General features: G+C 36.0%; 2 protein-coding genes across 2 annotated transcripts; one reads left to right on the forward strand and one right to left on the reverse strand.

Annotated features, from left to right (window-relative positions):
- Nucleotides 1-1,188: 1,188 nt before the first annotated feature.
- Nucleotides 1,189-3,601, reverse strand: LOC110864061 (auxin-responsive protein IAA12). The gene is made up of 4 exons (XM_022113196.2): nt 3,279-3,601; nt 2,137-2,435; nt 1,856-1,928; nt 1,189-1,413 (listed from the first exon to the last, which is right to left on the reverse strand). Exons 1-4 carry the CDS (start codon nt 3,587-3,589, stop codon nt 1,368-1,370), a joined length of 729 nt encoding a protein of 242 aa, XP_021968888.1. The 5' UTR covers nt 3,590-3,601; the 3' UTR covers nt 1,189-1,367.
- A 4,098-nt stretch (nt 3,602-7,699) lies between these two features.
- LOC110944857 lies at nt 7,700-15,088 on the forward strand. Its single transcript, XM_022186502.1, has 5 exons — nt 7,700-8,713; nt 8,755-9,144; nt 14,711-14,827; nt 14,900-14,941; nt 15,014-15,088. Exons 1-5 carry the CDS (start codon nt 7,700-7,702, stop codon nt 15,086-15,088), a joined length of 1,638 nt encoding a protein of 545 aa, XP_022042194.1.
- The last annotated feature ends 7,683 nt before the right edge of the window (nt 15,089-22,771 follow it).

Consider the following 22,771-nt stretch of genomic DNA (forward strand, 5'->3'; position numbering starts at 1 on the left):
GTAGAGAGAAGATAGAGAGAGGGAGAGGTGATAGAAAGAAAGGGTGTTGGTAAACAAAAATATAGAAATGAATATTTAAGGAATTAATAATAAATATTTAAATTCTTATATTCAAAATTACCAACATGCCCTTCTAATAACTGACAATTTGGATAGAGTTAAGAGGCGTGAGCAAACTGGCAATAAAATGGAAACATCAAGGAGGAAAATGACATTTTTTAAACTATTGGGGCAAAACCGTTAAAATGACCAAACCACAGGGAGCAAAACGCAAGTTAACTCTAAGATAAAAGAAAACAACTATATAATAACGTGGCCTAAGACCTTCCGTACTCGTTCAAAATTGGGCGTTTTTTTTGGTTGAAAACGCCGGAGCACGCCCCGGAAGCCGCCCCCGTGGGCGTTTTTATTGCAAAAATCGTTTGGAGCGTGCTTTATTCCATGCCGGATCGAGAGTTGAAGTGGGCAATCATCTGTTTCCATGCCTTTTTGTCCAATAACATTTTTATGGTTTTTTTTTTAATTTAATCCTATTACACCGCAATGCCCACATCCCCACTACACCTATTTTAGAAAACGCACCATAATGCCCCAATGCTGACTGGGCTGCCACATGGCGCAAAATGCCTAAGGGTAAGGACATTACCACTACACATGGTCTAATAGTAAAACGTCAAGTGGCCCATCTTATCAAGTCACTGGTAATCAAATTTGCAAATGTTAGATCTTGGGGTTTAACGCCACATAAATGTCACATCATTCATTTTTCCTTACTTAACTTTGCCTCACTTTAAGAAAATAATTTAATCCCGTTAACCCTATCTAACAGTATTTTTAGTGGTTTTTGGTTTAAAAAAGAAAAAGAAGAATAATAATAATAATTCAATCTCCTAACATCGAGTTAACATTTTAACAAATAGCCCCTTTAACACCCCTTAACACAAGGAGGAAATGGTGTACAATGTCGGTTAACATGCCATGTCACTCTTAACACTCCGAATATTAGAGTACACCGTATGACCTTATAGATATAATGTGTTGATTTAAAGATAAGAGGATGTTTTTTTACATAATTATACAAATTTATTTTATAAAAAGGTGGTTCAAACTACGACCAACCCATAATCAACGAATCCAAAGTGATCTTTAAAACTTGGTTGAATAAAGTTTAAATAAAATTATACCAAGTAAATATTAAACTGAAGTTTAAGACAACAAAAATCTATCTTATAGGGAATATGAGAGCAATGTTTGCATTAGACCATGAGTATTCAGTCCATTTCAAACATATATACTTCCTGTACACTTTTTTTTAGTTTCTCATAGAGTTATTCCAAAAACGGCGAGCCAAGTCAAAGAATCTGTTGTTATTTTCTTTGCAACTTTAGACGTTGAACTGTGTTAATGAACGTTCTGTGAAAAACAAAAAAAGAAATTATATAATTATCTGTTAGATATAATTTTCCTAACTAAAAGTAAAACATTAATACAATGTTTTACAGATTTCGAAAATCAGATGACTTGATAATCCGTTTATAATATATGAAAACTACCATAAATAAAAATTCTTACAGGTAGAGTTAAAATCTTCAAAATAAACAAGTTAATAGTTCAAAATTTAGTCATCTTAAATATAAAACCAATTCAAAAATCAATTATCATCTGAACACGAAATAAGTTTCTTTAAGAAAAGGGTTTGATCGTCGTCTTAACTAAAAATACAAAAACCAGTTAGTTCTGCCTACATTGACCTATATCATATGAACTGAACTAGCGATGTGACTAGGTTCGATCTGGTTTCAAAACATTGTAATAACCAGAAATAGAAACGGATAAAAGGAAATGACTAAATTACCCCCAAGGTACATCTCCAGCGAGCAACCAGTCACCTTCTTGGTCTTGGTAAGTCAGTTTCACATCTTCAAAGCCTATCTTTCCAAAGCATGACAAAATAAGCCATAATTTTGACTTTCAAAGTCTAACTGTCAAACAATTACTTATTAACAATTACATTTATTTGTCGTTTTCAAATATAACTAAACCATTTTGAAACTTAATTTCAATTTCTTTGACATTTCAAAGTCAAAATTTGTAATAAATAGGAAAGACAAGCATTTTCTAGAATTCAAAACTTACATTTACCAAACATGTTGGCCAAGGTGGGTACAAGGGTTTGGTAGGATTGATGTAGGTTAAGGTCAACCTTTCTTGCAATTTCTATACCTTCCATATGGACTTTATAGTAAGTTGACTTTGACCTTCCACCGCCGCCACCATCTTCGGTTCCCATTTTCAGTTGACAATGTTTTTTCCTACATAATTTCACCGGCGGCCAACCAATCACACCATCTCCGTTTCCCATTGTTAGTTGGCAAAGGTTCTCCGTGCATGATTTCATCGGCGGCCACCCAATTGCACCACCATCGTATTCATTCCTGATTAATATACAAGCACATAGGAGTTTCATGAAATACATAACCAATTTTAAGTAAAGAACCGTAATTAAAAACCTTATACATATTTGTACATGTTGTTTTAACCATATAATATAATATAAATTATGCAATAGCAAAATAAATTCTCTATTTGTATCACATTACATAAGAACAATACTTGTAAAAAAAATTATGCAATTCCCAGGATTCTCTAAATCTTATACATGCATATCATGAACTTCAACAAGTACCTAACAAACTATTTTAAATAGAGAACCGTGATTAAAAACCATATGAATACTTGTATCGTTGTAACGGTAAAGTTTAAACTTCTCTTTTTCTATGCCACTACATATGAACAACACTACATAAAAAACTTGTGCGATTCTCGCGATTCCCTAAGTCCTATGCATGCATATCATGAGTCTCAAAAATGTTATCAAGAACCTAAAAATCAATTTTAAAAAACCCTAACTGTCTCTATGTATTGTTTTAACGACATGATCAGTGATAGACTCAAAATTTATTTTCTGGGAAGGCGACCAGAGGGTTTAATCATACTTTTGACTACATAATACACAAAATTCTTTTTAGGAGGGGGGGGGGGGGCACCCCTAAGCTTGGTTGTAGTTCCGCCCATGCATAAGATATAAGATAATTATGCAAGTGTATGGTAAACTCTCTTTTTCTTTCCCCCACATGTTGAACAACACTACTTAACCAAATTTTATATGATTCTTCCAATTCTCTAAATCCTATGCATGCATATCATGAATTTCAAAAACATCAACTAAGAACAACAAACACAATTCATCAAACATTAATCATAATATTGTTCTTTACCTTCGATGAACAAAGACATAATTCGACTGAACTTCATCATCACCATCATGATCTTGGTGTTCTTCAATGATCAAGTGGCTTTTATTGCAACAAAAGTTGCCCCACACAAGAAGTGGCATTGTTTGATCATTATCATCATCATCATAATCATCATGTTTTCTCTTGTTCGAATGTTCATGGGTGTAATTGATGTTATAGTTGGGATCGAATCTTGAAGAACAAGAAGATGCAGATGAAGATGATGAAGAAATAGCAAGACTCAAATGAAGCTCCATTCTTTTTGCAAAGAATGAAGAGACAGAAAGTACCATGTATTAGAAAAGATTTGGTATGTTGTACTTGTATACATGATGAGGTGTATGTATATATACAGACAGGTGTGTATGTATATGTTGAGAGAAAGTTATGAGAGGAGGCAAGGCATTTGATTAAGGTTGGTGTGTCTAGGGGAGTTTCCTTCTCTCTCACATAGTGAATGTGAAAATATGAGAGAGATCTTATAAAGAGGGGACCATGAGGAGAAAATAATGTATTTATGTTTTTACTATGATATTTGTTGATTTGTGAACGTATGATCGGATAAATTGTTTAAGGATAATAATACACTGATAAAAATACAAATAAACACATATATCGATTCAAATTAAAGACACAAGAATTCTAAGTTTGTTTCCTTACCGTTACAATACCAATTACATGTGTAATACTAATTTTTTTAAATGTTTTTTTGTATATTAAAAATCATGTTTTTTAATAAAAAAAAAGTTTACAAAACAAAAATATTTGGTGTGTTTTTAAGTTTTTCTAGAGTGTTTTCCTTTTCTTATTTATATTTAGTTTTCTCATAATCCCCTCTCTCTCTCTCTCTCTATATATATATATATATATATATATATATAGGGGAGGGTTTAAATGAGAACGCTAAATATTTGTGAGAACCGTGAGAACAAATGAAAAAACCATGAGAACTTGGTCAAAAACAATTCAAATTCAAATTTTTTTTCTACACTTATTATTATTATTATTCGAATACAATGTTAGAAATTCAATTTACACGTTTAAATTTACGTGAATTCATAAATAAAGAAAATTTACACATGTGTAAGTTTGCCATTTACACATGTGTAAATCTGCTATATTTACACATGTGTAAAAAATCTAAAAAGAATGATTTTGAAATGAGAAATGAATTATTTGATGTTATAAATTCTTGTTTTGATGTTGTATCTTAATTACAATGAGGTTTGTCTAAAAAAAATTGGTTTTGATTGGTTTTTTCACTCGTTCTCACGGTTCTCGCAATATTTAGCGTTCTCAAGATAACCGAGGGTTATCTTGAGAACTCTAAATATTGCGATAACAGTGAGAACGAATGAAAAAACCAATCAAAATCAATTTTTTTAATACAAAACTCATTGTAATTAAGATACAACATCAAAAAAGAATTTACAACATCAAATAATTCATTTCTCATTTCAAAGTCACTCTATCTAGATTTTTTACACATGTGTAAATGGCAAACTTACACATGTGTAAATTTTCTTTATTTATGAATTTTAAACGTGTAAATTAAATTTCTAACATTGTATTAGAATAATAATGATTAGTGTAGAAATTTTTTTTGAATTTGAATTGTTTTTGACCAAGTTCTTGCGGTTTTTTCATTTGTTCTCACGGTTATCACAATATTTAGCGTTCTCATTTAAACCTTCCCATATATATAGGGGATGGTTTAAATGAGAACGCTAAATATTGTGAGAACCGTGAGAACAAATAAAAAAACCATGAGAACTTGGTCAAAAACAAATCAAATTCAAATTTTTTTTTCTACACTTATCATTATTATTCGAATACAATGTTAGAAATTCAATTTACACGTTTAAATTTACGTGAAATCGTAAATAAAGAAAATTTACACATGTGTAAGTTTGGCATTTACACATGTGTAAATCTGTTATATTTACACATGTGTAAAAAATCTAAAAAGAGTGATTTTGAAAGGAGAAATGAATTATTTGATGTTATAAATTCTTGTTTTGATGATGTATCTTAATTATAATGAGGTTTGTATTAAAAAAAAAATTGGTTTTGATTGTTTTTTCAATCGTTCTCACGGTTCTCGCAATATTTAGCGTTCTCAAAATAACCCTCCCCTATATATATATATATAGGGGAAGGTTTATTTGAGAAGAAAAATTAATTGAGAAGAAAAAGAACAAAAGGTATAGTTGTAAAACATTAAATACTTTTTCATTTATCTCATTTATTATCATCTTTGACTAATTAATTAGTCATAAAAACTATCATTCTTCACACTAATGTTTTTTTACTACACACATCAAAAGTTACCCTACACCTTTCGCAATTTACCCTACACATGTTGAAATTTCTCCTACACAACCCGTAATTTATCATATACACATTGTAATTTATCATACACTCTAAATTATTTTATTTTATTTTTTTGAAAAAATATATATTTTGAAGATAAGTTACAAATTTTAATGTAGTTATCTATTAAAGATGAATACTACTAATTAATGATCTTTGTAGGTTTACCATATTACCCTTATAGTAACATTAAATACTTATATTAAATGAAGTAAAATGAAAGATTTTTATTGGTTGAAATTTCTTCTTTTTTCTTCTTACAAAAAGTTTCTTCTCATTTGAACTCTCCACTATATATATATATATATATATATATATATAGTGGAGAGTTCAAATGAGAAGAAATTCTTTGTAAGAAGAAAAAAGAAGAAATTTCAACCAATAGGAATGCTTCATTAGACTTCATTTAATATTTGTATTTAATGTAACCATAAGGGTATATTGGTAAACTTACATACATCATTAATTGGTAGTTTCATATTTAATAACTAACTATATTAAATTTGTAACTTATTTTTAAGATATATATTTTTCTCAAAAAAAAAAAATCATTTATAGTGTAGGATAAATACGAGACGTGTAGGATAAATTACGAGTTGTGCAGGATAAATTTCAATATGTGTAGAATAAATTTTGAAATGTGTAGGATAACTTTTGATGTGTATTGGCAAAAAAATTTTTGTGTGAGGATGATAGTCTTAATGACTAATTAACTAGTCAAACATAATAATAAATGAGAGGAGAAAAAAAACTATTATTGTTTTACAATTGTACCCTTTTGTTCTTTTTATTCTTAATAAATTTTTCTTCTCAAATGAACCTTCCCCTATATATATATATATATATATATATATATATATATACATTCTGAAGTATAACAACCAAAAGAGAGAAAACCCAAAAATAAACTAGTGGTAATGCCCAAAAGGATATAGTTACGTGTTTTATATTGATCGAAAACCACACTCACTATAATGATTATACAAAAATTAGTCTATTATGAGTATAACTCCATTTTTAACGACATTTATATTGAAACGTCAAGAAAAAAAAACTAAATACAAGTGCTTGTTCAGTTAGTTGTTTTTTTTTTCAAAATGTTAATGAACAGAAGTGTAATTAGTGGAATACCAAATCAAATAAAAAAATAAATGGGTTTAAACATGTGCTCTAATCTTTGAGTTTAAGCATTCTTATGTATACTAAGCGTCTTGCCAGTCGTTGGTCAAGTGATTGAATAGGTTCTATCATAACCTTACCATATCAATAGATATCATACATTCACGTTAAATTCACTAACCATGTTATGTTTAGTGTCTTGACTTTCCATTAGACGCCTGATTGTATGCCTTAGTCAATATAGCAACACTATTACGACACATGTTATATTGATTTAGGCCATATGGAATCTTATATGCAATATCTTAGTCATTGTACTATTTATCAACCAACATTAGAAATACGAAACAATTCAATCTTACCTTTTTAGCACAATCCTGAGTTCTTAGAGTGTTGTATTGGGTTCTTGTGATAGAGTTGATACTTGCTATGGGGTCTTTTGAAACCTCATTTCATAGTTCAGGAGTTGGTTATGTATCCAAAGTATGTGTGCACAACTATGAGTAACTATGTATTCTGCCTCAGCTATTGAGGTTGTGACAATGGTTTGCTTCTTGATCTACCGACTACCATGACACTAATCTACCTCCAAAAATTGTTTCTTGATTTGATACCACTTTTTGGATCAAATCTGATAACTAACTTGCTAATATCTTAATTGATTGTTTTGGTCACTTAGTCTTGTAGCGGAATAACTGAATCAATTATAACACCTTGTTTGATCAAGTATGAACCAGAAAACAAGAACACAGAATACTAGAGTCGTCTATTCAATTCAAAATAGAATAATAGTCATACAAAAAGAACAATTCGTAGAGCATTTCTATAACTTGGATATATTTCAAATTATTACAACTTAATTCAGTGTTAACAGGGTTCTAAGTGAACGTCACACTGATGGGTCTCTTGCAATGCTTACTGTAGATTTTTCTAATGCTTTTAACCAGGTGGATAGATCAGCCTTACTTCGTGAGGTCAGGATGAGGTGCCCTTCTATTTCTTTGTGGGTGGAATTTCTATATGGGCAGCCAGCAAGATTGTATCTTGGAGATGGGCACATTTGGTCTACCACGGGAGTTCAGCAAGGGGACCCATTGGGACCACTTCTTTTCGCTCTTGTTTTGCACCCCCTTGTGCATCAGATTAGAGACAAATGCAAGCTTCTCCTTCATGCTTGGTATCTTGATGATGGGACTGTCATTGGAGGTTCAGAAGAGGTGGCTAGAGTGTTGGACATCATTAAGGTGACGGGTCCAACATTGAGTCTTGAACTCAATATTAAGAAAACTGAGCTATTTTGGCCTTCTTGTGATCGTAGCAAGTTTCGTGTAGGGTTATTTCCTAAGGACATCGGGAGGCCATTAGTCGGGGTGAAGCTTCTTGGGGGGGGGGCTGTTAGTAGAGACGCAAGCTTTATTGGTGGGTTGGCAAAGAAAAGAGCTGCTAAGGCGGTAGATTTGATGCGTCTTCTACCCAAATTAGGTAACCCGCAGAGTGAACTACTCTTCCTTCGATCCTGTATGGGCATTGCCAAGCTTTTCTTTGGCTTGAGGACGTGCCAACCTGTACACATGGAAGATGCAGCATTGTTCTTTGACAAAGGTTTGCGTGAGGCGATTGAGGAATTGGTGGTTTGTGGAGGTCCTTTCTTTGGAGACCTCCAGTGGCGACTTGCCTCTTTACCTATTAGGTTTGGGGGATTGGGGTTGTATTCGGCTGTAGAGGCTTCATCCTATGCTTTTGTGGCCTCGAGGGTCCAATCGTGGGTGCTACAGGACCACATCTTAAGAGGTAGTGGCATATGTGGTATGGATTCTGATTATGTTTGTGCTTTGGCTTGTCTTCGTGATACGATTCCAAGCTTTGACTTCAGCGGTTTCGCTAATAAGGACACCGCCCCCCTAAAGCCCAACATGCATTGGCGAGTGCTCTTTTTAGTAAAATTGTCCACGAAATCGAAGTACAGTTTGACTTGACCGTTAGACAAAAAGCCGTTTTTGAGTGTCTCCGAGCACCACATGCACAAGATTTCCTTCTTGCTATACCTATAGATGGGTTAGGCCAGCATATGTCGCCAATGGAGTATCGTACTATCCTTAAGTATCGCCTTATGATTCATTTATTCCTAGTTGATGAGGTATGCCCTGTTTGTCATAAGGCGTGTTTGAATTCCTTTGGGGAGCATGCAGTTCACTGTAGAGAGCTCCCGGGGTTCAAATACCGACATGATTTGGTTAGGGATGTCCTTTTTGACATATTCAGGTGCGCTGGTATTTCTGCTAAGAATGAGGCTCCTGTTAATTTCTTAACAGACCCGTTGGAAAGGAGATCTACCCTTCGACCAGCTGACATTCTGGTCTTTGGATGGGTAGGAGGAAAACATGCCTGTGTGGATTTAACAGGGGTTTCCCCGCTTGTGGGCCTAGGGGTAGTGCATTTACGGTGGGTCAGGCTGCTTTAAAGACTGCTTCGGGTAAAGTGACCAAACATGAGAAAGCGTGCCTTGACAACCAACACGTGTTTATCCCATTTGCTTTTGATACTTTTGGTTTTCTGGCGCCAAAGGCTGTGGAACTACTTAGTCGAGTTCAAAGGGTCATGCATAGTAATGTTATGACCCCGAGATCTATGGACGTAGTTTTTAAAAGACTTAGTTTTGCTATTCAAAAAGAGGTAGCGGCGCAGCTTGTTGTCCGTTTACCAACTATCTCGATGTAAATTCATAATACATTAATAAATTTCACTCGTTATAGATGGATATAACACCACAAATTGGTATACCTTTCTAAGCATTTAAAAAGGATAAATAGTAGTAACTTTAAACTAAAATAAATATATATAAACAGTTTTTTTAACGTCTAACAAAACCAAACTTTTATTTAAACACACCTACCAGTAAGGAACTAGCTTACAACATCATGAAAGATACATGAGCACAACTCAAAACAACATAAACAACTAAACAGATACAGTTAGTCCAAACCTTCTAACTTGAACATCTTCCAATCTTCCCACGAGATAGCGCCCCTTTTTGCCTGATTTGTAACCCAAAGGAAAGACATTGCTTTCGTTTCCTCGATAACCTTTGAAACCAAAGGGGTTTTAGATACGAATATGGCCTCATTTCTGGTTCTTCAAATACTCCAAAAACCATAAAACTCACCGCTTGTAAAGGTTTCTGGTGATGCCTTACCTGTTCACGGCCTTATGGATCTCCAATATCAACAGTTAAATACAGTTTAAAGTATAAACATGATACAATTAATCAAGAGGCAGGGGGTCCAACATGAATGTTCTGTACTAAGTTAAGCCGTGAGACAATGTTTTAACCCTATTTTCCTACGATATTATTATTATCATTGGCCCATTATTCATTATTCATTCAACATATACAAAAACCATAATAATGTTTCCCTATCATTGGTCGAAATGGGCGGTCACCCCTCCTCTATTGGACCAACAATTTTATTATTTTATATCCACTTTAAAATTACGGTTTTGTCCCCAGTTTAAAATTACGCTTTTCTCCCAACAAAAAAATATAATAACCCTTTTGCCAGCAGCTAAAAATTATGATTTTGTCATCGGTTAAAAAATTACGATTTTACCGACAGCTTTTTATTTTATACCCGCTTTAAAATTACGGTTTTGCCCACAGTTTAAAATTATGTCTTCGCTCCTAGTTTAAAATAAAATTATGCTTTTGCACCCAGCTCAAAATTACGATTTTTCCCTTACTTTAAAATTACGATTTCACCCTCAGTTTAAAATTATTTTTTTGCCCCAGCTAAAAATAAAATTATGGTTTTCCCCTACCTCAAAATTACGATTTTACCCTTGGTTCAAAATTATGATTTTCCCCTAGTTCAAAATAAAAATATGACTTTACACCCAGCTAAACCGAAAATACGATTTCGCCCTCAGTAAAAAAATTACGCTTTTACCCTCAGCCAAAATTACGTTTTCGCCCCAGTTCAAAATAAAATTTTGTTTTTCTCCCGGCTCAAAATTACGATTTTATACCAGTTTATTATTTTATACCCACTTTAAAATTATGGTTTTCCCCCGGTTTAAAATTACATCTTTGCCCCCAGTTCAAAATAAAATTATGCTTTTACCCCTAGCTAAAATTTATGAATTTCCCCTCGGTTAAAAATTACGATATCGCCCTCAATTCAAAATTACGTTTTTTTGCCCCAGTGCAAAATAAAAATATGGTTTTCCCCTAGATAAAAATTAGGATTTTACCCTCGGGAAAAAATTTGTTTTTTCCCCCAAGTAAAAATAAAAATATGATTTTGCCCCCAGCTAAAAATCGTGTCAAGGAGCTGCCTAACACTCTTTTTACTTTTTCTTTCTAGCAAAACTACGGTACTGTTTTTTTAATTAGTTAAGAATCCCGCAACGAGGGCGGGAAACACCTAATTCTCTACATAAACAAATAAATACATTTTAATGAAGGTATAAAATATTTCATATATAGTACACTTAAAAAATACCATAGATTTATTTTAATAAATTTTATATAAAATCTAGTACATTTCTTTGTTTGTTCAAATACAACATTAAATTTAATACAAACTATCAAGTGATATTTCATATATATATATATACATTTAAAAAATACTACAGATTTATTTTAATACATTTTATATAAAATCTAGTACATTTCTTTGTTTGTTCAAATACAATATTAAATTTAATACAAACTATCAAGTGCAAATGTAATAAACACAAACTAACAATGCAATATAATAAAACCATAAAGGATATATATGTCTACTATTTTAATTGGAAACATTGTCCATAGACTGCTCTGTTTGGTTTATGTTGAGGAACATCATCAAATTTATCCTTTTAATATATTTACTTGAAATATAAAATTCAAAACATGACCTCTAAATTAGACTTGGACAACTCTCCTTTCCAACAAATATTTATTTTTAATTATTCTCATTTTATAATAATACAGTTTAGTATAAATGACACGTGATATCCACATGCTAAGTGATTATGCCTACAATTTACTTTTAAAATTTTGGATTTAAAGATGCATAAATATAGTTTTTTAATTAACATAGAGAAGAGGCATAAAAGGCAAAAAGAAATACCTTATTTGAGAGTAGACATAATTTACACAAACTTACCTATATATATTTATACATAGAGATAGAGAGAGGTTTAAAGGAAAACTTCAAAAAAATAGGGAGCACAAAAACCATGCATTTAATATGTTAAATTTATCATAATTAAAAAAAAAAATTCATAGCTTTTGCATATACAAAATGTGTAGAAGCCATTCTAATAAAAAAGTTATTTATGTATTTTTTTTCATTTCTTAACTGTTTTTAAGCTTTTTTTTTTTTTTTGAATTTTATAATTAAAAATACTGCTACTAGTATTTATATACAAAAGTTTCATTTTTCGTTTTGTTTTTTACATGTTACATTGATTTTTTTATAATATATTTAACATTTTAAATGATGTTTTCCCGGTTCTCCACTTTTTTAAGGTTTCCCATTGCATCCACCCCTAGGGCTGCAAACGAACACGAACAAACCCGTGTTCGTTTGTTAAGGAAGTATATGCGTTTACGAACAGTTCATGAACACGTGTCGAATGATATATTTTATTCTTGTTCATCAACTAAGGAAATTAAGAAAATGATTTGTGTTCATTTGTGTTTGTTTGTTAATTTTAGGTACCAAACACAGATGAACAAAAACAAACACAAACAAGTGTTCATGAATTGAAACGAACACAAAGAGTTTTCATGGACACAAGGGAATACAAACCAACACAAACAAGTGTTCATGAAAAGAAACGAACACAAATGAACATATATTAAATTTCAAATAAAATCAACATTTTTCATTACATACATTATGTAGATCCACGCAAAATATACTAACCTAATTATCCAAACATACTTGAGTACTTAATGTAATCTTGATAAATGTAATTAACATAAAATAGTATCTTAAAAAAACAAACGCACATAACCTAGTTACCGAACACAAATGAACATAAACGAGCACATTACCAAACCTTCACTAACAGGCCCTCTGTCCATGTTCGTTCACTTAGTTAGACGAATGGAATTTCTTGTTTGTGTCCGTTCATTTATTAAATGAACGAATACAAACGAACGAATACAAGCAAACTTCCCGCTGGACGGTTCATGAATTGTTTGCTAAAAGTTCGGTTCGTTTGTAATCCTACCTACCTATATGTATGTATGTATGTATGTACGTATATCTTTTTATTTATTTATTTATTTATTTGTTAGTGATTTTAGAAATTTGCTAATACTGAAATTCATTATGAAATTAAATTACTAAATAATCGCGTGATTTAGTAAAACCCACTATTTACATGTTTAAACCATGCATAATGGGCATTATAGGGGTGTGAATGAGTTTGCTAATACTCAACACCGCCCCTCGGCGTTATAGGGGTATGAAGAGGGATGAGAGTTTCAAATATAACGCCAAGAAGAAAAAAATATAAAGTAATGATAAAAAAGGCATTAAGGGGCGTTAATCATTATACATTTTTGAAGGAGCGTTATGATACTGATGTGACAAAAAATGCTCTTAAGCGACATTAACCATTACGGATGTTCTTAGAATAAAAGGTTAAAATATTTAAATTTAACATAAAACATAAAATGTCAGAATTCACTCATATTTATTTAATATATGTGAGTTAATTTTTATAAAATCCGGGGTGGGGTTGGGTCCAATTAACAAAACCATTGGGGTTAAGATGTTATCCCCTTATCCCCCACCCCAGCTCAGTTAGGAGTTGGGCCGGTTTGTTTCCTTGGAGACCCCGGTTCGACTCCCGGGTATAACAAAGGTGTGGGGACCAGGCAATGATGGTAAGTGCTTGTTAGCCAATGTTGCGCAAGTTCGAGCCTGAGCCGCCCCGGTTTTAATCCGGCCGTTACTCCAGCGAGGTGTCTCGTGTGGAGACGGTACGGTTTCCGGGCGAACGCCGTTAGCCAAGTCTGACATCTCCCAGCGCGGATCCGGTTAAGACAACGTAAGTCTGGAACAGACTTGGTTACGATCCCCGACTTAGGGATGTAAATACCTTAAGAAAGTTACCGTTAAAAAAAAAGATGTTATTCCCTTGAATCGAGGGTTTCAGCCCCACCAAAGATAAAATTTAATGCAATTTAAGTTGTTCAATTTTCTTTTTATAAGATCCGGCCGTTACGTTTCATCCCGGTTTTATGTCTAACCGTTTAAAGTTAATTCTTTAATAACGTACTTGTTTTTTAGTTGATTCTAATTTCTAACAAGAATCTTTTAGTTCTTGTATCAGCTATAAATCTTCCTATTTTATGGGTTGTATTATTGGCACACATTGGAATTTTAAATCGCAATACGCATCGCATAATCCTATATGATGCGTATTAGGGTTGATTCAAACTTCAAGGTCAGTCAAAGGCTGACAATGTCCCCATTATAAAAAGTAATACGCATCGTATAGGCCTATACGATGCGTATTAGTATTAGGTTGTACTTCAAAGCTGACATCTAGGGTTCACATGCAACCCTAATACGCATCGTATACTATACGATGCGTATTGAAGGTACGAGGTTGCTTTCTGTCACTCAAAAGTGAAATAAAGTGATTGACGTAAGCCCTATATGGGTCGTATGGGCCTATACGACCCGTATTGAATTCTAAATTTGCATTCTCCTTCCCATATTTAAACGATCAAGAAGATAATGATATATATCGTCTTCGTTATATTCACATTCGCTAACAAAAATGTCTTGGTTCAACCACATTTTCGGTGAGTCGTCCGACACAAACACGAGCACGTTTATTCTGTAAAGCAGTGTGGTATAACGTTTGTTTAACTTGTTTTGTTTTTTATGTAATACTTAGCACACCGTTTGTATTAGGAAGGGTCAAATGTCCTTGATTCTTACCATGGGAGAGGAAATGATGATCAAGCGGAGGAGGTTGTTTTCGACTTTCGTCCTCATCATAATGAATCGTTGTTGCCAGACCTCAACGAGGTAAGTATATATTTACTTTTTTTCTATTCGACGTTAAACTTACCATTACCTTTTACCCGTTGGTTTTTTTAGTTTTTTGTGCCCCGCCAACCGTTGTTGCTAGATCTGAACGAGGTAAAAATAAATTTACTTATTATTACGAAGGCTTTTAGATGTGCCGTTATGATTTAACCCTTGTTTTTTTAGTTTGTCGTGTCTAGCTATGATCATGGTTATGGGTCTCCGTATTATGAAGGCGGTTACGGTGCCTCGTACGAATAGGAAGAATATGACAATAACTTTTTCACTAATATTATCATTCAACACGTGACCCAAATCGATTTCGGAGAACATGTAATCCAGAGGTTATTCTCGGGTGGGCATAAGATCCATGGGCCCAATTGTCAGATCTGTGACTCCATGGAAGATTGATTAAGGTAAGCGTGCCGTAAAGTTGAATCTTTTAGAGAGAGACCTTTAAGTACAGATCCTACAGCTGCATTTGGAACAAGAAGTCCAACAATTCGTTCACTATCTGTTGTTGTCTCAATGCCCACAACACGCGGTCGTTGATGGTCTTTGTGGGCATGTATTCAATATAAACTTCAAACTTATCGTTATATAACTACCGAATTACACCAATTCGTTGAAACCACACATGCGTTGTGACAACCCTCACAAAACCAGGTATCCGTACGATTTAATTAATAATTAATTGCTGCATAATTACTGTGCTTAACTGAAATTGCTGACAAACTGCTACTTGATTTCTAGTACTTGTATATTCCTGCATCATACTTTACATACTGTCACTACACTATTTACATGTTGAACCTTAGTGACAAACATGATGCACTAAAGCACATTAGCATTAGAACGGATAACCTATTGAACATGCTGATAAAGCCAGCATCAGGCAGACATTGCCTCTAAGGCCTGTATGAGCCAGAAATATTTTACTACACCCATAGTGAGTGTAGGGATACAAGGGTTGTAGAACTGCGTCTCTAGGAATAAGATATAATGACTGGATGTGCCTAAAACGTACTCTAAGCACAAAACACAGCACTTTTATTAACATACTAGCTTCTGGCTAACTAATAAAGTGCCAAAACATGAGGAAAATATTCCTGACACTTTGCAGAATGAGTTGTGTCACTAAAAGTATTATTTACGACACTTAAAAGCTTACTTAAGCACTTTAACGGATTACTATCCAACCGAACAACCGGACTATACCCGGAATATAAAAATATTGACAATAATATTATTGGTCTTTTTCTGAGCCAGTTAGGGTCCCTGAATACCCTAACACCCGCGTTAAAGCACAACATGTGACTAACCGAGTTAACCCTAAATCTAACTTGGTTTAAAGTAACTAAACACTAACTATCTACTTGAAATCGAACCAAGAAACCCCCCCCCCCTTGGGCCGATCAGTCACCTTGTGACCTTGACATGTACCATTTTTCATTATAATATTGGCTCTTGTCTCATATCTTGATGACATACAAACCATTGGTTAACCATGTAAAGCTTTGCCTATAAGTAAACTCATTAGCACATATGAACATTCACATTCTCACACCACAAGAACACACACCCTCTCCCTCTTGCTCCCTCTCAGCCGAACCCCCTCCCCCTTCTACATCCATTTTCGGCTCTTGTTCATTCCATTCCAACATCACACAAGTGTTAAGGATCTCGCATAAGGAGTCTTGGAGCTAACGGAAGGTGAAGGACCTCGTTATCTTGCTTTTATCCACCACATTTTCGCATAGATTCTTCCCTAGCCTCGAGCTAGAGGTATAACACTTAAAACTCATACTCGGATCATTCTAAGGTGGTTAATAAGATTTGTAACGATTAAAACTCGGAAACTTGCATTTTGAATCTTTAAGGTCTACTAAAACATGAACATTGTTGGATAAAAACTTAATACTTGTGTAAAAGTTGTAGTATTTGAAAGTTGTGAATATTGAGGCCCGATCTACGTTGTGATAGCTCGGATCATCGTTTAACCCGACTTTGTTAAGATCATAGATCTTGACATAAGCTTGTTTCTATCGGTACAAGGGTTAAAAGGTGAAACTCTACCACACGAGAAACATGAACTTGTGTAAAAGTATTTTTACTTGTAAAATAGTGTTTAAAACTAGCGGATCTACGTATCTGCAAGTGGTATTTTCAAAGGACCAAGTGTCGAGAAAATCATGTTTTCTAAAAGACGGATAACACACTAACAAGTGTGATTTTTACAAACCACAAGCGTATAAACACTTGTGAAATGAAAGATCCGACAAAATAACAATCTTTGTGAAAGATGACGGGAAGTTGTAAAGATGGATTTATTCTAAAAACGAGGTTTTTACAAGATTGAGTTACTTTATACATAGATCCACAAACTATAACGGGATCTACACTATAGTTTTCGGAAAAACTACAAGTTCATGTGATTATGCGATTTACATACTTGTCGACTAGTTTGATGTGTCGGAAATTGTTTGCTTGAATCAAGAAGTTGTTGAAATGATTTTGTAAAAGAAAATGATACGCTTGAAAGCGTGGCCACCTCCCGTTACAAAGGAAACTCTGGCGAAATTTTTCTAAAAACCTAACACTTAGAATTATTTACAAGTGTTAGAATTATTTTCGACATGTTTTCAAAATATATTTCGCCACAACTTTATTTACAAATATTCGGAGGTGGGATTTTCACAAAACTAAACGTGATAAATATATATTTGGTAAATATAATTTTTCACAACACTGTTTATGATTATTTTGTGAAAATACACAAATATTATTTTTAGAGTAAAAATAATATTTGCAAACGTTGACAAACCCAAAATAATACAAACGCTTTCACGATAAACATATAAGTTACAACGGTAATTATTATTACCACACGATTACTAAAACGTAACTTACACATTATACGGAAATGATTATGAACGTATTATTCTTTTTTGGGGGGAAATTATGTGAAATGGAAATATAATATCTTTGAGAAAAATATTTATATTTGGAATGAAGATATATTAAGTGAGACTTAATATTATAAATTGAACGCACATGTATTAAATCCCCCATCCTTGGGAAGGAGATTAACTACCAAGTACATGCAAAATATAAACACGAAATAGTTGTCTAACTATTTCCCAAAAACCCAAACTATAAAGCTAAGGCACGGCCATCCGTCTAATAGAATTAGTACATGTAGGTCGTCGCACAGCTGACATTCGGAGTACTTGGTAGAGACGCACTGACTGTGAGTTCATGTCCCCCTTTTCTCTTAACTGTTTTCAGTTTTCTAAACTGCGGGGGTGAAATACATGTTACAATGTTTATGATTACTTTATACATGGTATGGTTAGCGTAAGGAGGGTTACTTTTTAGATCATGTGAATGGGTAGGCGGAAACTTGAGGTCATTAATCCTCAGGGTAGGACCGAGGGGCAGGAGCGATAGATCTATTTGGGTGTAGCGAGCCCAGTCCCAGGCCCAGCATAACGGACCTCGGGATGACTTTGTACCCGACGCATAAATCTGCTAGGTTTGAGCCTTCCTACTTGCATTTCACACATATCAATGGCCTTGCAAACCATTGGTGATCTCTTTTTCCTTATTTGTTACATACCAGGGTTTGATAAATACAAAGGTTTACTTACTCACTTACACATGAACTCGCTCAACATTATTGTTGATTTTTCAACTTACATGTATTTCAGGGAATTAAAAGATCTGGCACGGTATGGCACGTTTTCCCGCTGCACTAGTTTCCAAGGTCATCCGGGGTTTAGGGAATGTGACTCTTTCCTGGACAAGTCACAGTCCTTAAACTGTGTTTAAGTTATGTTTAAGTTGTTTTGTTTGGGAAACAATGTTATGGTTATTAGAGTGTTGTTCCGTTCAAACAATGATACTATGTTTGGTTTTAAAATTTAATGGATGATTCTTGCATGTTTTTAATTCATATAGCTTTGTTATGATTAAGCTATGGTATTAAGAAGTCACACCAAATTAACCACGCTTCCGCAAAGCCAGGGTGTGACATGCGTGTGTTGCAGTTTGGAAAGATGACCGAATAGAAACTAAATGAATTATGCAACATTTCCGCATTTTTTGCACTGGCTTTCATTGCAAGATCTTTATCTATTATGTTATCGACCAACTGCTTGAAATCCCTTTCGTTTCTCGGGTTCGCATTCGAAGATCCTTGCATTGGACACAACACACCAAAAAATAAACTTCAAAAATTTTAAAAATAATACGATATCGATCTGTTTGAGGATGAGCCTATCGAGGATGAGATTCCGGACGCAGCCCTACTTCCTGCTGGCGATCTTCTGATGATCGCTGATGCCCCTGCCGAGGACTCACCCGCACATTCACCGGTCCCAGACTCCTTTGAGTCTGTGGCATCCGCACCTTCTCACGAGGTGAGCGCATAGCACTTTGCACACGACTCGGATCCTGACCAGGCATCCTCTGCCGCACCTATTCCTAGCTTCGCATTTGACCATGATGATATAGAGGATTCTGATCCCATCTTTCCTCCGGGATTCGACCCGGATCATGATATTGAGTTTATTCCGATGGACCAGCCCATGGAGGATCCCGCTGATCCAGCTGATCCTATTGATCCCGATTTTGATTTCGAGATGGCTTTTGATGACCCTGAGCCTGCCTTGGCTCCTGAGCAGGCAGCTGCTCTAGATCCTATGCCCGAGCATGACCCCGTACATGTTGGCATCCCAATTGAGCCTGTTCTAGCTGACCCGCCCGTTGATGATCATTTGGAGGGCGATCATGTCGTTGTTGCTATCGATCCTGTTGTTCCCCCACCTATTGTTGATATCCCTGTTGAGCACATTGCACCAGTTGATCCTATTGTTGCTCCCCCATTTGATCCCATTCCACTTGAGCCTGAGCACGCACTATTTTCAGACCACATGGATCCACCGGATGAGCATGCACAGCACGGTTGGATACCTGCTGATGAGGACGTTCCACCTTTGCCCCCTCAGATCCCTGTTACACGACCTGTTGATTTCACTTTTCAGGTTCCTCAGTTTGTACCTCCAGCGAGGCCTGGAGAGGGCTCATCAGCCCATCCTTTTGGGCACGTACCGATGTCTATTCCCTTCATGCCCCAGATGTCATCTGTTCCACCCTCTGCTTCACCGTTTCATATGGCACCGTTTGACCCCACCAGTGAGCCTATGCTTTGGTCGACACCACCAGTCATGCCACCTACTGATCCTTACCATCCATTTCATGTGGGACACACTATAGAGGACGTTTTGATGTCCTTCGTTCATCAGCACGAGTCACACACGCAGCGTCTCCAGGAGCTCGAGAGAGCTCAGCTGCCACCATGTTCATGCCATGGACAGATACACTCTCCTCTTCAGCCATGTCGATCATTACCCCCAGATTATGCTGCTCGCCTCTTTACACTAGAGCAGCAGGTTGCTTCTGTCATCCGTACTCAGCAAGCTATGGAGGAGGACTGGCTCCAGTTACGTCGCTTGCTTTACACTTACTTTCCCCCTCCTCCACCGCCATCTGTATAGAGCTCATCAGTACTGCTTGTGTAGACGTTGGTGAGAGGACGGCGATTGCTTTTGGTTGCATAGCATTTTGGAGACTACATGATGATACTGACTTTTGACACATACTTGATGTATTTGATGTATTTGACACTGATTTGATATAGCTTTTGGACAGGGGTGATGTAGCCCCTAGTTGATTGATGATTGTATGACACAGTGATGTACTGATACACTTACGTTGTGGTCTCGATATATATGGCAATCGCAGTATTCTCATCATATTTGATTCGCTTGATTGCTTATTTACATTATTATGACATGGGATGTTGTGTGTATATTTTTATGACATGGGATGTTGTGTGTATAATATTTGTGACATGGGATGTGGTGTGATTCGTATTTGTGAAGTATTGATAACATGAGATGTTATGTGCTATTACTATTACTATATACGTACGCGTTACTATGGCCTGACCGACGAAAACACATCTTTAGAAGATGCCGCCAAGACGTCAACAACAGCAGATGCCTACGACTCAGGCCGAACTACAGCAAGTCATTGCTGCTGCTATTGCTCAATATGCTGCCTCTCAAGGAGGAATGAGTGGAAGCAACTCTGACAACACTGGCAACAACAACAATCCACCTCATGGTAACCCTAAGTCATTAAGACATACCATGACCTAAATGGATCCCCTTAGCAAGAGTGCTAATGCCAATCATGCGTTATAATGTATGTGCAGGATGCACCTACAAACAGTTCTTGGACTGCAAGCCCGTAAACTTTGATGGCACAGGAGGTGCTGTCGCTTTTGTCCGCTGGGCTGAGAAAACAGAATCCGTTCTTCGCATGAGCAAATGCGCATTGGATCAGCAAGTCACTTACATCTCTGGGCTATTTTTGGATGGAGCCCTATCCTGGTGGAACTTGCAAGTTCAGACACTTGGCGAAGCTGCTGCTTATGCGTTGACATGGACCGAACTGAAGGAACACATGCGCAAAAAGTACTGTTCTCGCGCCGAAATCCAGAGATTGGAGACCGAGTTCTGGCATCTAAAAATGGAAGGTCCTAAGATAGCAGAGTATGTTCAAAGGTTCCACGACTTGTCGCATGTGGTACCCTACATGGTCACACCTGAGTTCAAGAGAATTGAACGCTTCATTTGGGGATTAGCTCCTCAAATCATAAGCATGGTGACCTCCTCCAAACCTGCGACTATCACTGAAGCCATTGATTTGAGCGTGGCTCTTACGGAGGAGGCAATTCGTTTGAACAAGTTTGATGAAGTGGAGCCTAAGAAGAAGGAGACTCATGTGGAGTCATCTGGAGGGAACAAGCGGAAGTTTTCAAACTTCAAGCAGGGCACCGGGGTGGTGGTTAAGAAAGGGGAATCAAATGCGCCAGCACAAGATACAACTGGTGGTAGGAGGAAAGGAAAGGGATACATGGGCGCCCAGCCCAAGTGTAATAACTGCCAGCGCCATCATTCTGGCCGTTGTGGTTTGAAGGTTTGTGAAGCATGTGGAAAGACTGGCTACCTGAAGGAGACTTGTTGGGCTACTGCTGGCCAGGGAGGCCAGAGAGGATTTGGAAACAGAAACACCAACCGGGGCGGAAATGGAAATCGCCCCCAAGGGAACAATGGAAGTGATGGAACCCGAGTCAACAACGCAAACCAAGCGGGCGCCATGAATCGTAATCAGAGAAACAACCAAGCGGGAAACAATGGTGGAAACGGGCAGAGGCCCGGATGTTTCAACTGCGGTGATATTGGGCATTACAAAAGGAATTGCCCGGAATTGAACCAAGCCCGCGGAAGGGTTTTCAACATAGAAGCAAGGGAAGCGCGCCAGGATCCCAATGTTGTCACTGGTACGTTCCCTGTAAACCAACGCTATGCATCCGTTTTATTTGATACTGGCGCTGATTATAGCTTCGTATCGTTAGAATTTAAGAATATGCTTGGTTTAGCCGCTAGTAAGTTAGATATTCCGTACTCAATTGAATTGGCGAATGGGAAGTTAGTAGAAGCTAATGAGGTGATTCGAGGTTGTGTAATCGAATTGGGAGAGCGTGAGTTCGCTCTAGATCTACTACCAGTCCAGTTGGGAAGCTTCGACGTGGTAGTAGGGATGGATTGGTTATCGAGTAACAAGGCCGAGATAGTTTGTCATGAGAAGGTCATTCATATCCCGACCAATGATGGTGAGACCATTGTTGTTCACGGAGAGAAGCGTGAGACGCCGTTGAGGATTATTAGCTGCCTGAAGGCAAGAAAGTGTTTGCAGAAGGGATGTGCTGCCTTTCTGGCACACATTGTAGATAAGAAGGCTGCTGAGCCAAAGATCGAAGACATCCCTGTCGTGAGGGAGTACCCAGAAGTCTTCCCAGAAGATTTGCCTGGC

This window comes from Helianthus annuus, chromosome 6 (genome assembly GCF_002127325.2).
Source record: "Helianthus annuus cultivar XRQ/B chromosome 6, HanXRQr2.0-SUNRISE, whole genome shotgun sequence".
NCBI classification, from domain to species: domain Eukaryota; kingdom Viridiplantae; phylum Streptophyta; class Magnoliopsida; order Asterales; family Asteraceae; genus Helianthus; species Helianthus annuus.

Excerpts from the sequence above, each read along its gene's own strand:
- LOC110864061 (XM_022113196.2), bottom strand. The coding sequence starts at position 3,589 with ATGGTACTTTCTGTCTCTTCATTCTTTGCAAAAAGAATGGAGCTTCAT. Across the intron at positions 1,929-2,136 it reads GGCCAACATGTTTGGTAAAT|GCTTTGAAGATGTGAAACTG; the intron begins GTAAGTTTTGAA and ends TTGGAAAGATAG. Across the intron at positions 1,414-1,855 it reads GCTGGAGATGTACCTTGGGG|AACGTTCATTAACACAGTTC; the intron begins GTAATTTAGTCA and ends TGTTTTTCACAG.
- LOC110944857 (XM_022186502.1), top strand. The coding sequence starts at position 7,700 with ATGCTTACTGTAGATTTTTCTAATGCTTTTAACCAGGTGGATAGATCA. Across the intron at positions 14,828-14,899 it reads TGTTGCCAGACCTCAACGAG|TTTTTTGTGCCCCGCCAACC; the intron begins GTAAGTATATAT and ends TGGTTTTTTTAG. Across the intron at positions 14,942-15,013 it reads TGTTGCTAGATCTGAACGAG|TTTGTCGTGTCTAGCTATGA; the intron begins GTAAAAATAAAT and ends TTGTTTTTTTAG.